Source organism: Ovis canadensis, chromosome 14, assembly GCF_042477335.2.
Source record: "Ovis canadensis isolate MfBH-ARS-UI-01 breed Bighorn chromosome 14, ARS-UI_OviCan_v2, whole genome shotgun sequence".
In the NCBI taxonomy this organism is placed as follows: domain Eukaryota; kingdom Metazoa; phylum Chordata; class Mammalia; order Artiodactyla; family Bovidae; genus Ovis; species Ovis canadensis.
In genome coordinates this window covers 28,177,605-28,189,960 of record NC_091258.1, presented here as the reverse complement: position 1 = coordinate 28,189,960, position 12,356 = coordinate 28,177,605, and the positions used below count along the sequence as shown (strand labels likewise).

At 37.7% G+C, this 12,356-nt stretch overlaps 1 protein-coding gene across 1 annotated transcript in view; it reads left to right on the top strand.

Moving 5' to 3' along the window:
- The window catches only part of VPS35 (VPS35 retromer complex component), a 29,109-nt gene extending 20,386 nt beyond the window's left edge, over positions 1-8,723 (top strand). The window contains exons 11-17 of the mRNA XM_069549771.1: positions 61-268; positions 679-834; positions 2,823-2,945; positions 4,590-4,769; positions 5,473-5,712; positions 6,183-6,326; positions 7,756-8,723. Of these exons, the coding sequence (XP_069405872.1) occupies positions 61-268; positions 679-834; positions 2,823-2,945; positions 4,590-4,769; positions 5,473-5,712; positions 6,183-6,326; positions 7,756-7,935 (1,231 nt within the window). The 3' untranslated portion in view covers positions 7,936-8,723. The remainder of the gene's footprint in view (positions 1-60; positions 269-678; positions 835-2,822; positions 2,946-4,589; positions 4,770-5,472; positions 5,713-6,182; positions 6,327-7,755) is intronic.
- Positions 8,724-12,356: the final 3,633 nt, after the last annotated feature.

Genomic DNA, 12,356 nt, shown 5'->3' with positions numbered 1-12,356 from the left:
TGTTTGTGTATATAAGAGGTTAATTTATTCACTAAAGGACTGCTGTTTTTCTTTTGACAGTATTGCTACCAGTAGTGCAGTTTCAAAGGAGCTCACCAGACTTTTGAAGATTCCTGTTGACACTTACAACAATATTTTAACAGTCTTGAAATTAAAACATTTCCACCCACTCTTTGAGTATTTTGACTATGAGTCCAGAAAGAGCATGAGTTGTTACGTGCTTAGTAATGTTCTAGATTATAATACAGAAATTGTCTCTCAAGACCAGGTAAGAGAATACTGACATGCTATATATTAAGAAAACAGAGACAATGTAGTTATGGTTTTACACAATGAGACGGACACATGAGATGGGAGGGGAAGGTCATTTACTACTAAAAAATAGTTATAAGTAGCTATTCATTATATAAATAAGAAGATTGGAGATGTATAAAGAAGAAAATTTAAAATAACTATAATCCCACAGGAAGAGAATAACTGCTCTTAATTAACATTTGGTCTGTCTCTTTCTAGACTTTTATCTGTATGTGTACCAACATACATACACTTTCATAAAGAAAAAAGGAATTAAGTTGTTGATACTGTTTTGTAACTTTACGCAACTAAAAGCACTTTTGTCAGTGGCATTACGTGCCGATTGTTTCACTCTAGTCGGTTTCCATGTCTTCCATACTACAGGTGGATTCCATAATGAATTTGGTATCTACACTGATTCAGGATCAGCCAGATCAACCTGTAGAAGAACCTGACCCAGAGGACTTTGCCGATGAGCAGAGCCTTGTGGGCAGATTCATTCATCTTCTACGGTCTGAGGACCCTGATCAACAGTACTTGGTATGAAGTAACTCTTCTTATACCCCTTCAACAGCTTCTTGTGAAATCATATGTAGATGTGTCTCAAATAGTTTAATCCAGCTTGTGGTATTAAAAGGTTTCAAAAGAATTGAAACTGAGTAAGAGATTAACTGGACTTTTACTTTATGGTTAAATGCATTAATTGTAAACTTCTGGAGCTTATGAAGAACAAGTTGGTTGCTGTAATTTCTTCTGAAGACTTCTTAGGAATTGTAGAAAAGTCTATCTTCCTTTAGTTGGGTATCCGTCCAGTAATCATTCCATGTTTATTTTCCTTCTGAACTGTTGCTTTTAGAATTGTTAAGTTGTTTTTCATAATAAACTTTTAAAGTATGAGCAACAACCTTTATATTCAGTTGTGTTTATGTTTCCAAGGTTTGCAAATAGAGGTTGTGTTTGTTTGCCACATTAAAAATGTGTGAAGACTTTAAAATTGCCTTTTTCTTAACCCCCTTTTCCTGGCAAAAAACAATCAGATGAGATTCTCCCTTTCTTTGTCATTAGTCCTTAATAAACCTTTGTGAAATGAATAAAACATGTTGCCTGAGTAGGATATTGGTGACTGATACTGGATAATTTATGAAAGGAGGCACAGATAGTGGCTTAATTATTGTTTGGGCAAAGTTGTTTAACCATTATTGGATACATGGGACTATTAGTCTGTTGTAATGAAGAACACCTTAGTTTGAGGATGAGCCCTGACTTCTTGTGTTGACTCTGTCATAGTTGACACTCTTGTACTCCTTCATAACCATTGTTATGAAAAAGAAGCTGATTTCTGTCTGTAGTGCAGTAGTCTTTGACTTGGCTTAGTGTCAAGCAGTCTGTGCACTGCGTGTGATCTGACCTAGTGACTGGCCTGCTTGTTCAAATGTTTTAACTGATTGCCTTATGTTTCTGTGTCATGCACATACATAGCCTATGTGGGTTTTCATTTCTCATTGCAAACCAAAGTAGAAAGTGTGCTTTCCACCTGTGACCAGTTGTTTATGCCATGTAAAGAAACACCTTTAAGGTGAGGATCGTTACCTTTGACTTCCTCAAGGGGGAAATGCATTCTCTTCCTATCCGTCTACCATTATCAAAGAAATTTACAAAACTTGAATATGTCACACACTGTGTCTCCACACAGTAACAAGTATTTCATGAATTCTTGTGTTTTTTCGTAACAACCAGATATTTGTTTCCTAATGGCTCTTTAAAGTTTATTACCATTTTCATGACTTAATTGGTCTTAATATTTTCCTGAAGTAAGAGGCATGATATACCAGCAATATGCATATTTTTTATATTATAATAGTAGCCAGTATTTTGAGTACATGCAATGTGTTAGTACTGATAACACTTTACATCTGTTGTTTGGTCTTCCCAACAACCCTGAGAGTGAAAATTATAGTTAAGAAAAGGTAAATGGTAATTTTCCCAGGGTCACACAAATAGTAAGTGTTAGAATCTACGTTTAAATGTGTCTATCTTCAGAGCCTGTGCTCTTTATCAACACAGCATACTTTTTACATGTGTGTGTGAAAATATATTTAACTCTGTATCTGCCCCTGAGAAGCTCTGTAAGTTAGGGCAAGTTATACAACCTCGCTGAACCTCAAGCTTTCCCCCATTTGTGAGATGGGCTTCCTGGGTGGCTCAGACAGTAAAGAATCTGCCTGCAATGCAGGAAACGCGGATTTGATCCCTGGGTCACGAAAATCCCTTGGAGTAGGGAATGGCGATCCATCCAGTATTCTTGTCTGGAGGATTCCATGGGCAGAGGAGCTTGGCGAGCATCTGTCTCTTGGGCGATGGTGATGACTTGGCAAGAAAAGAAATGTAAGAGTATATCATAAAAACTGTATTCAAAAAACGGTAGCAATCATCATGATTAGAGCTCTCATTTAATTTTATAAATAACTAATTATAGTTTCTATAATTACACAAAAGATTAATGGGTTTTGTCTCTTTGTTTTGGTCAGATTTTAAACACAGCACGAAAACATTTTGGAGCTGGTGGAAATCAACGGATTCGCTTCACACTGCCACCTTTGGTATTTGCAGCTTACCAGCTGGCTTTTCGCTACAAAGAGAATTCTAAAGTGGTGGGTTTACTTTTAAGTATGTCACTAATTTTTTCCTCTGTGTGTATATTTTACTTTATTATGCTAGAAAATTTCAAACATGTACAAATAGAAAATGGTGTAATAAAATCCCAGTTTCAATAACTCAATTCATTACTAGTCCTGTGTTAAGTATTACTTATAGTGATGTTGATAGATTACATACTAGTTGAGGAATCACATTAAAAAAAACACTTAGAAATGAAAGATTCAAACACTTTAAATGATGCTGAAGTTTTTCCTGTGTCTAAAGATCTCTTGTGAGACATTGATAAGTTTTTCACAGTGACTGAGAATGCTTTACTTTTTCAAGAATGATTTTATTTTCTTGGAGTCTTAATAAAGTACAAGTTCTGAGGCAGTAGTCTCGTTCAGAGGTTGCAGTACATAACAAGTAAGATCTAATAATGGAGAAACAATAATTAATAGAGAAACAAGGTATATTCAGTAGACCTACCAGCATGACATAGCATGCCTTTGGCCCGTTTTTATAAGGCCGGCCTGTCATGTAATTCCTTTTTTCCCAGTATTTTATGGATACATGTTTGTAAATATAACAATAAAGAAACCAACTAGCACATTACTATCTGCCATACACTGTGCCAAGGACTATAAACTTGGATTATTGCATTTATTCCTTGTAAAATTCTGTGACTCTTACCCTCTTTTAAAGATGAATCAATTGCTTTAACATGAAATTTGTATGGTCAAACATGGATAAAATATTTAACCTCACTGGTAATTGTAATAGTGAACTTATTTAAAAATTAAACTGGTAAAGAAAAAAGAAAAATGTTCAGCAATGGCAATGGTGTGATGTGAATTCATTCTCATCTAGTAATGGTGGGAATGTGAATTACTGCAGTGTTTCTGGAAAACTCTGGCAGTATGTAACTACAGCCTTAATAAACCCCATATTTCCACTTCTAAAAATTTATACTAAGGAAAAAATTAAGGACTCAATAATCCTTTGTGTTTATAGACCATTTGTTACATTACATTTATTTCCAAAAGAAAGTAAATTATGCTGTATCCTTTTTATGGGATATTTTCTAGTGATTAAGATGATTTTAAATAATTTTAATGTCATGAGGAAAATCATGATAAAATCAGTGAAGGAAAAGAAGTTGAATACAAATTACATGCAGCACTGAGCCCAATTTAACTCTTCTCAGTAAGTACTTCAAAGCAGAAAACAAAACCATACTCAGAGGATCCCAGTTACATAATATTTGCATAGGAAAAAGAAAGGAAGACATTAACATCAGAATGCAATTAGTGATTATTGCTGGGTGGTAGATTTAGGGATAAGAATTTTTAAAAAATTCTTTTATGTATTTTACAAATTTTGTCCAATTTGGGAGTATGTTGCTTTTTCTGATAGGAAAAAAAAAAATAACAAATACACAAAAATGGCAAAGCGAGTGACCTCGAATGGTTGTTTTGAGAAGGCATGCTGCTTGATTTACTTGTGGACTCCACAGAAGAGACAGGAAGATAGTAGGGAAACTGTGAACTCAACTTTTACCACGTTTCCTATTTGTTCTATAAAAGTTTTATTTAAAATGAATATTCTTAAGTTAATCTTGAATTTAAGGTAATTTAAACTATTTTTTCTTTTTTTAGGATGACAAATGGGAAAAGAAATGCCAGAAGATTTTTTCATTTGCTCACCAGACTATCAGTGCTTTGATCAAAGCAGAGCTGGCAGAATTACCCTTAAGACTTTTTCTTCAGGGGGCTCTAGCTGCTGGAGAAATTGGTTTTGAAAATCATGAAACAGTAGCATATGAATTTATGTCCCAGGTGATGATCTGCTGTCTTTCTAGGATGAATCTGTTTGCTCTGTTCAGTCACTTGTTATGTTAATGATGTTAAGTTATGCTATGTTATGTTTTATGTTAAAGATTGTGGTGCACATGGATTTACTCTTAAAATTAAGCACCCCTTTCCCACCGTCTTGATAAGAAATACTGTGCTTCTTAATACTGTAGTTTTATTGACTGGTTTGGAGCAGAAAAATTGATCAGAATTACTGGACACTGCTTCCCTGGTGGCCCACACGGTAGAGTCTGCCTGCAGTGTGGGAGACCTGGGTTTGATCCCTGGAGAAGGAAATGGCAACCCATTCCAGTGTTCTTGCCTGAAGAATCCCATGGACGGAGGAGCCTGGTGGGCTACAGTCCAACCACAAAGGGTTGGACACGACTGAGAAACTAATCCTTTCATACTTTCAGTGAGCTTGAGGATTTTCAAGTGTGTCATGGTAAAACTTTCATGAGGAAAAAAAAAATCCCTTTGTTAATTCAGTTTGGAATCTCTGGATTAAAAGTTAAAGCAAGCTTCTTTGTTACAGCTTGTCAGCATCTTTGTTTTGAGGCTCTCCAAGCAAGGGCACATGTATATTCTAATCTGAACTACTCACAGGATGAGGCTTTGATGGAAAGTAACCTTGGAAAATGCTCTAATACACAGTCTCTAAAGGTCATTTCTGCTTTGTGTGCACCAGGCATTTTCTCTGTACGAAGATGAAATCAGTGATTCCAAAGCACAGCTGGCTGCCATCACCTTGATCATTGGTACTTTTGAGAGGATGAAGTGCTTCAGTGAAGAAAACCATGAACCCTTGAGGACTCAGTGTGCTCTTGCTGCATCCAAACTTCTGAAGAAGCCTGATCAGGGCCGAGCTGTGAGCACCTGTGCACATCTCTTCTGGTCTGGCAGAAACACAGACAAAAACGGAGAGGAGGTAAGATGGGAGGTCATTCCTGACCAGCAGTGTTACAGGAGAGAGGATCGTTGATAGGGAATGGCTGCTGTGGCGGTGTGCCTTGGAGGTGAGATAGGTAGAGTGCTTAGACTCCTGACAGGGAATTTCTTTGTTTTGTTAAATGAAATGAACCGTAATGTATAGAGAGTTACATCCTGTGGTGAAGCCTCCACTTTGAGGATTTTGCAACATAACAAGTTTGTACCACTTCCTTTTAAAAATACACAAAATAAATATAAAACATTTAACATATAAATATATAAAACAATATATATTTGTTTTAAAATATTGCTGTGTACTTTAAAAACTGAAGAGGATTTAAATTTGTGTCCTTTTAAAATATGAACGAGCCATATTAGTGTGTTTATTTCTTTGTGTGAAATGGGACATTGGTAATTCATTTCTCTCTTTAATGTTCTTTCTTTAATACTCTTCACTGCCTTTTCTAGCTGCATGGAGGCAAAAGGGTAATGGAATGCCTAAAGAAAGCTCTGAAAATAGCAAATCAGTGCATGGACCCCTCTCTACAAGTGCAACTTTTTATAGAAATCCTGAACAGATATATCTATTTTTATGAAAAGGAAAATGATGCGGTAAGTGAATAGTAAATTGTTAGTGAAATAATATTTTCTTTTCCTATTCTTAGGTTTGACACATACAAAAGTTTATCATTTTGATACTTTCTTTTTTTGTTTACAAGGGTCAGAGTTTGGAAAATCCACTTAGTTGGTCTCTTTCATTCTCTAAAGTTCTCTGTCTATATGGATGGCATCTAAGAGAAGAGCTCACTATGTGCAAGAAATTTCTTATCTCTTTTGCTTATGAATATTTTATAAAAATAGTTCAGTCGCTCAGTCACGTTCAGCTCTTTGCGATCCCATGGACTGCAGCACGCCAGGCTTCCCTGTCCATCTCCAACTCCTGGAGTTTACTCAGAACCCATGTCCACTGAGTCGGTGATGCCATCCAACCATCTCATCCTCTGTCATCCCCTTCTCCTCCTGCCTTCAATCTTTCCCAACATCTGGGTCTTTTCTAATGAGTCAGTTCTTCGCATCAGGGGACTTTCAGGAGTCTTCTCCAACACCACAGTTCAAAAGCATCAGTTCTTTGGCACTCAGCTTTCTTTATAGTCCATCACATCCATACACAACTACTGGAAAAACCATAGCTTTGACTAGACAGACCTTTGTTGGCAAAGTAATGTCTATGCTTTTTAATGTGCTGTCTAGGTTGGTCATAACTTTTCTTCCAAGGAACAAGTGTCTTTTAATTTCATGGCTGCAGTCACCATCTGCAGTAATTTTGGAGCCCCCAAAATAAAGTCTTTCACTGTTTCCCATCTATTTGCCATGAAGTGATGGGACCAGATGCCATGATCTTCGTTTTCTGAATGTTGAGCTTTAAGCGAACTTTTTCACTCTCCTCTTTCACTTTCATCAAGAGGCTCTTTATTTCTTCTTCCCTTCCTGCCATAAGGGTGGTGTCATCTGCATATCTGAGGTTATTGATATTTTTCCTGGCAATCTTCATTCCAGCTTGTGCTTCTTCCAGGCCAGCATTTCTCATGATGTACTCTGCATATAAGTTAAATAAGCAGGGTGACAATATACAGCCTTAAGTTACTCCTTTCCCAGTTTGGAACCAGTCACTCTCTGTTTAAAAAATAAAAAAGAGTTTACAAATGCTGAATAGTATTTATCACAAGTATAGAGTGATTCCCAAATAAAGGATTGATCAATATTTGTAGGTTAAATTAAATTTTGCTTTTGTTCTTTTATTGGTTTATGAAGTTCTTTTTTTCCATTAAGTATTTTTTGTTTGTTTGTTAATGTTTTAGATAAATAGCCAATAGTTTTTCCTGAAGCCAGGGATCATGTTCTCACATCTCTCTTTTTTTTTTTTTCATAATTATTCTGGTAACTTCTAAGGGTAACAAAAGCTCTTCAGGATGTTCGTATTAAATTACATTATCTTTTATGGTACATACTTGATTGTGAAATTATATGTATTCTTTTATAGGTCACTATTCAGGTTTTGAATCAGCTTATCCAAAAGATTCGAGAAGACCTCCCAAATCTTGAATCCAGTGAAGAAACAGAGCAGATTAACAAACATTTTCATAACACACTGGAGCATTTGCGCTTGAGGCGGGAATCACCAGAATCTGAAGGGCCAATTTATGAGGGTCTCATCCTTTAAAAAGGAGTCAGGCACACCATCCTCCTTTCCATGCACATCCAGTAAGGGTTTTATTATACTAGGCTTCCCTTCCATAGATTGTGCCTTTCAGAAATGCTGAGGTAGGTTTCCCGTTTCTTACCTGTGGTGTGTTTTACCCAGCACCTCCGGACACTCACCTTCAAGACCTTAATAAAATTATTCACTCCATAAGTGTTCAGGTCTGTCTGCTCATCCTAAGTAGCATGATTGATCTGCTATTTAAAATTCCTGTGATCTGTTTAAAAGAAACGAAAAAAAAAGCCAAAAAACCCCCACTTATCTCTGTTACTAATGAAGTGTCCCTTCCGTTTTTTCTGTTTTGTTTCACTGTTGAGTGTATAATTTCCTTCATTCCTTGGAAGTACTAACCTGAAAGTATCTTTGTTCTGAAATTAATTTAGAGGAAAGGAACACTGTATGTGAAATTCAGCTTGGGCTTCTCCCAAAATGCAAGATCAGGCCATGTGATATTTTAGGCCATATTTTCCCTAAAATTAGAGAATATTAATGCATGTTTGAGGATTTTAAAGCACCATGGTCTAAACCAGAAGCTATATTTTGCATATTTGGACTCAGCCATCCATTAAGAATTTATGTTGTGTTCTGGACATATTTATCAAAATAATTTTGTTCTAAATAGTATAAAATAGAAAATTTGTGATCTATATAATTTATGTATAACCTTCATTGTTGTAAATTTAGGGGGAAATGCATCATACAGTTATGATTTTTTTTCACCAGTGAAACAATAAAGTTGCTATTAACAATTTTGGACCTTTTTCCTTTCATACTATCTATTTTAAATTTATTTATTTTTTAACTGAAGGAGAATTGCTTTATAGAATTTTGTTGTTTTCTGTCAAACATAGACATAAATCAGCCATAGGTGTCCCCTCCTTCTTGAACCTCCCTCCCATCTCCCTCGCCCATCCCACCCCTCTAGGTTGATACAGAGCCCCTGTTTGAGTTCCCTGAGACATACAGCAAATTCCCATTGGCTATCTATTTCGATTCATAAGAGGAACTAGTAGAGTGCGTTTGCAGTTTAATGTACATTGTTGTTAAGTTAACCAGTGAGTGGGTGCTGGGTGCGTCTTATCTCTGGCAATAGTCAACTCTTCCCCAGCTGTACTATGCCACACCAGGTAGCCTCCTTGAAATGGGTGAAGAGCTACCCTCCTGTGAAGAAAGCTAATGGTCTGTTACTGGTATTCTTTCATGTATGAAAGCAAACATCTTGAACATCTCCCAGGACACATATACATCATACAGATAATTCACTTAACACCCATGTGTGCAACAGCACTGTGTTACACTGACCTTCCTCTTCCAGCTTTTAAGTACACACTGTAACTATGTGCTCATTCAGTATTTTGACTCTTGAGCTATTAATTCAGTCCCCACTGTAGTTCCTGTAGGTGGCACTGAGTCACAGTGGTTAAGAGCAGAGGCTTTGTCTGGAGTCAGGTGGCTTGAATTCAAGACCCAGTACCATTTAGCTAGCCTTTGTTCTGGGCAATGAACTTAACCTCTGTGGCCTCGGTTTCTTCACATGTAAACTGGGACACTTGTACCACAGAGGTGACATGACCCTATGTATTAATACATCAAGCTCATATAAAGTTCTTAGAACAGTGTCTGACTTAAGCCCTCAGTTGTTGTATATCATTATTACTGGGTATAAAAATATCTATCAAAGCATGGAATAAAATATACTGATCTTTTGTGCCCTTGTATCTTTGACGTTTGGGAAAAGTTCTGATATGGTGAGAGATAACTAGAGAATTAAAAGTTCTCTGAAGATTTGGGAGATGGATATTTCCCCTCAGCTGGGCTGCCATTCTGTAGACCTTTTCAGAGTAAATCACCGAAAGAGAACACCCACTGTTTACATGGGTCAATGAAGAATGTTTAATACTGGTAATTTGGTGATTTTAACCATATTTGCAATGTACACAAAGCCTTAATTCAGGGTAAAGGAAACCTAATCTCCTGCTGGGAGCCACCACGGGAGATCCCACCCATGACAAAGGTCATGTGGAGAAGACCTGATAGGCAAAGGTGGATCAGGGTTTGAGGGGCTCCCAAGACCTCGAGCATCTACCCCAAAACCAGAATCTGTCTGTTTTACTATTTTGTGCCTTTCACCAACTCTTCTGACATTAATAGGGGGCTATCCCTGACCACCTTTCTCTGGAGAAAATCAAACTCAGGGCTCTAGCTAATAAGTCTCTTGGACATGAATATTTCAATTCAAACCCCCTCTGTTGGCATTCTAGCTAGCTTGGCAGGTTTATGCAGACTCTTGCAGCTACGCATATGATTGTTCACAGCCTTCCAACTGTGAGAGGCATGGGAAGCCTAAAAATATAGACCCTTTTGAAGAGTTAAAAACTATTAGAATAGTGCTGGTGTAGGATTTCATTGTTGAGCCAATGCTTGCTGCTAAGTTCCCATATCTCTTATCCACTGTGCACCTGGGAGTGCATTAGTTAACATAGTTGGAATTTAAGAAAAACAAGCAGTAACCTTGGAATTAACCATATCAGACCTTTGAGCTAATTGATTCTTTCTTTGTTGTAATTCACTGCACCTTTGCTCCGTGAGAAATGTAACTCTTCAATACTTGAGGCTGACATAGATTAGAAATATTAAAAAAAAAAAAAAAAAAAAACCAACACTTTGAGGGAAAATAAGTTTTCTGGTTGAGCAGCCTTTATCAAAAGTGGGTCATAAAATGTCCACAGGCCTCCAAGGCCAGAAGATAATGTACACAACATTGTTTATGGGAAAGGTATGCAGAAAATATCCTGGTTTCGATAAAACAGATGTAATGTTTGGGCTGACTCTGTATGACCTTGCATCTTTCATTTCCCTCTATGTACAAGTCAAGGTATAAAAGTCCCTTTTGAAAATAAAGTGATGGACCAGGACCAGGACCCGTTCCATGAAAGCCTGGTTCCCCCGTGTCTGTCTTTCTTTTTGTCTCTTACTCTCTTTTTCAGGCTGATCCCTTGAAGCATAGAGGCTCTCTGCATTCACTTATCTGCCTGGGCTTCTAAGACCGGAACGGGAAGGCGCACTGCGTCTTCACTCCCTTGGGAGACCGGGAGGGCGCCTGCGGCCTACGTGAACAAAGTCCCTTGTCTTGGGGCTTTATTGGCTTTCTGTGTAAACCAAGGAATATCAGCCTCTTTCTCTCCTCTATTTTCTTATCTGCAACATTCTTTTTTTATCTCTCTCTAAATCATTCATTCGCCAACACCGTCACACTTCAGATACCCTGGACCCAACCAGGGCAAGACCCGGGTAATCTCCAACGGAGGATCCAAGCAATATGTACTCTGAGCTTCTGGAAATTTAGAAAATGCCACTTTAGGCCATGTTGGTACTTGGGAAATGATTTTGGTTAAATATTCTGACTATAAGAAGCAGTACTAGGGATAGGAGGCAACAATGAACAGTGACAAAAGGGGTGGATCTTACCTAGCTGTACTTCAGTCACTTGAAGACATTAAAAAATAATAATAATAGATGTAAAAGACCCAGGCCACTCTCCACACCAATGAAATATAACTTTTTTTTTTTTTTTAAAGCTTCCCAAGTGGTTTCATACTGCAGCTGAAACTAAAACATTGTGTGGAGCTCACAGAGTCTACTTCTGAGAAGAGGCCAAACCTTGCTATTTTCTAATCAAAACTGAACATAGGTTACTTGTACAAAAGATGAATCATGATGAAAGGAATCAAAAGAAAGTTATTCTTTTCACTTCCATTTTTTTCCCCTTCTCATTTAAGATGAGTCTCTGCCCCTGCTGATTACTTTCTTTGGGTCTTATTCCCAGGTACATAATGCTGGCAAGAAACCTTAGTTTTTACATATCTTACAAGAGGGTGACAACCAAATGAACTAGTAGTTCAAAGTCCATAGGGCTTTCAACCTCCCAATTTTCTGATAAGAGAAATGACTCACAGAGGTGCTGTGATGGTCTGTGGACACTCAATGTGTGAGTGGCTAAATCAAGAGTGGAACCAGGTCTTCTGACTCCTGAGCCAGCATAAAAGGTACTCCTGTGAGTGGTCACTAGTGATTGCTCAAGAAAACTCTGTTCTGCAGCTGTCAGCCCTGGAAATGCAGAGGTAATCCCTTATTCAGAAGCAGAGACCCTTCCCACCCAGCACTGTCCTGAGGGAGGCAGCCATGAACTCTTAACTAGGGAAGGCGAGAAACCACTCGGCACCCACATCACATTTCCAGTGGGCTGGAATTTGAATCTTACCTCTAGCTGAGGTTATATTAACCAGAAAATAGATCTAGTGCTGTCCAGATCAGGCACTGGGAATACATCAAACAAGACAGGCCTCTGCCCCCTTAGAACTTGGTTTCTAAGAGGAGGCACA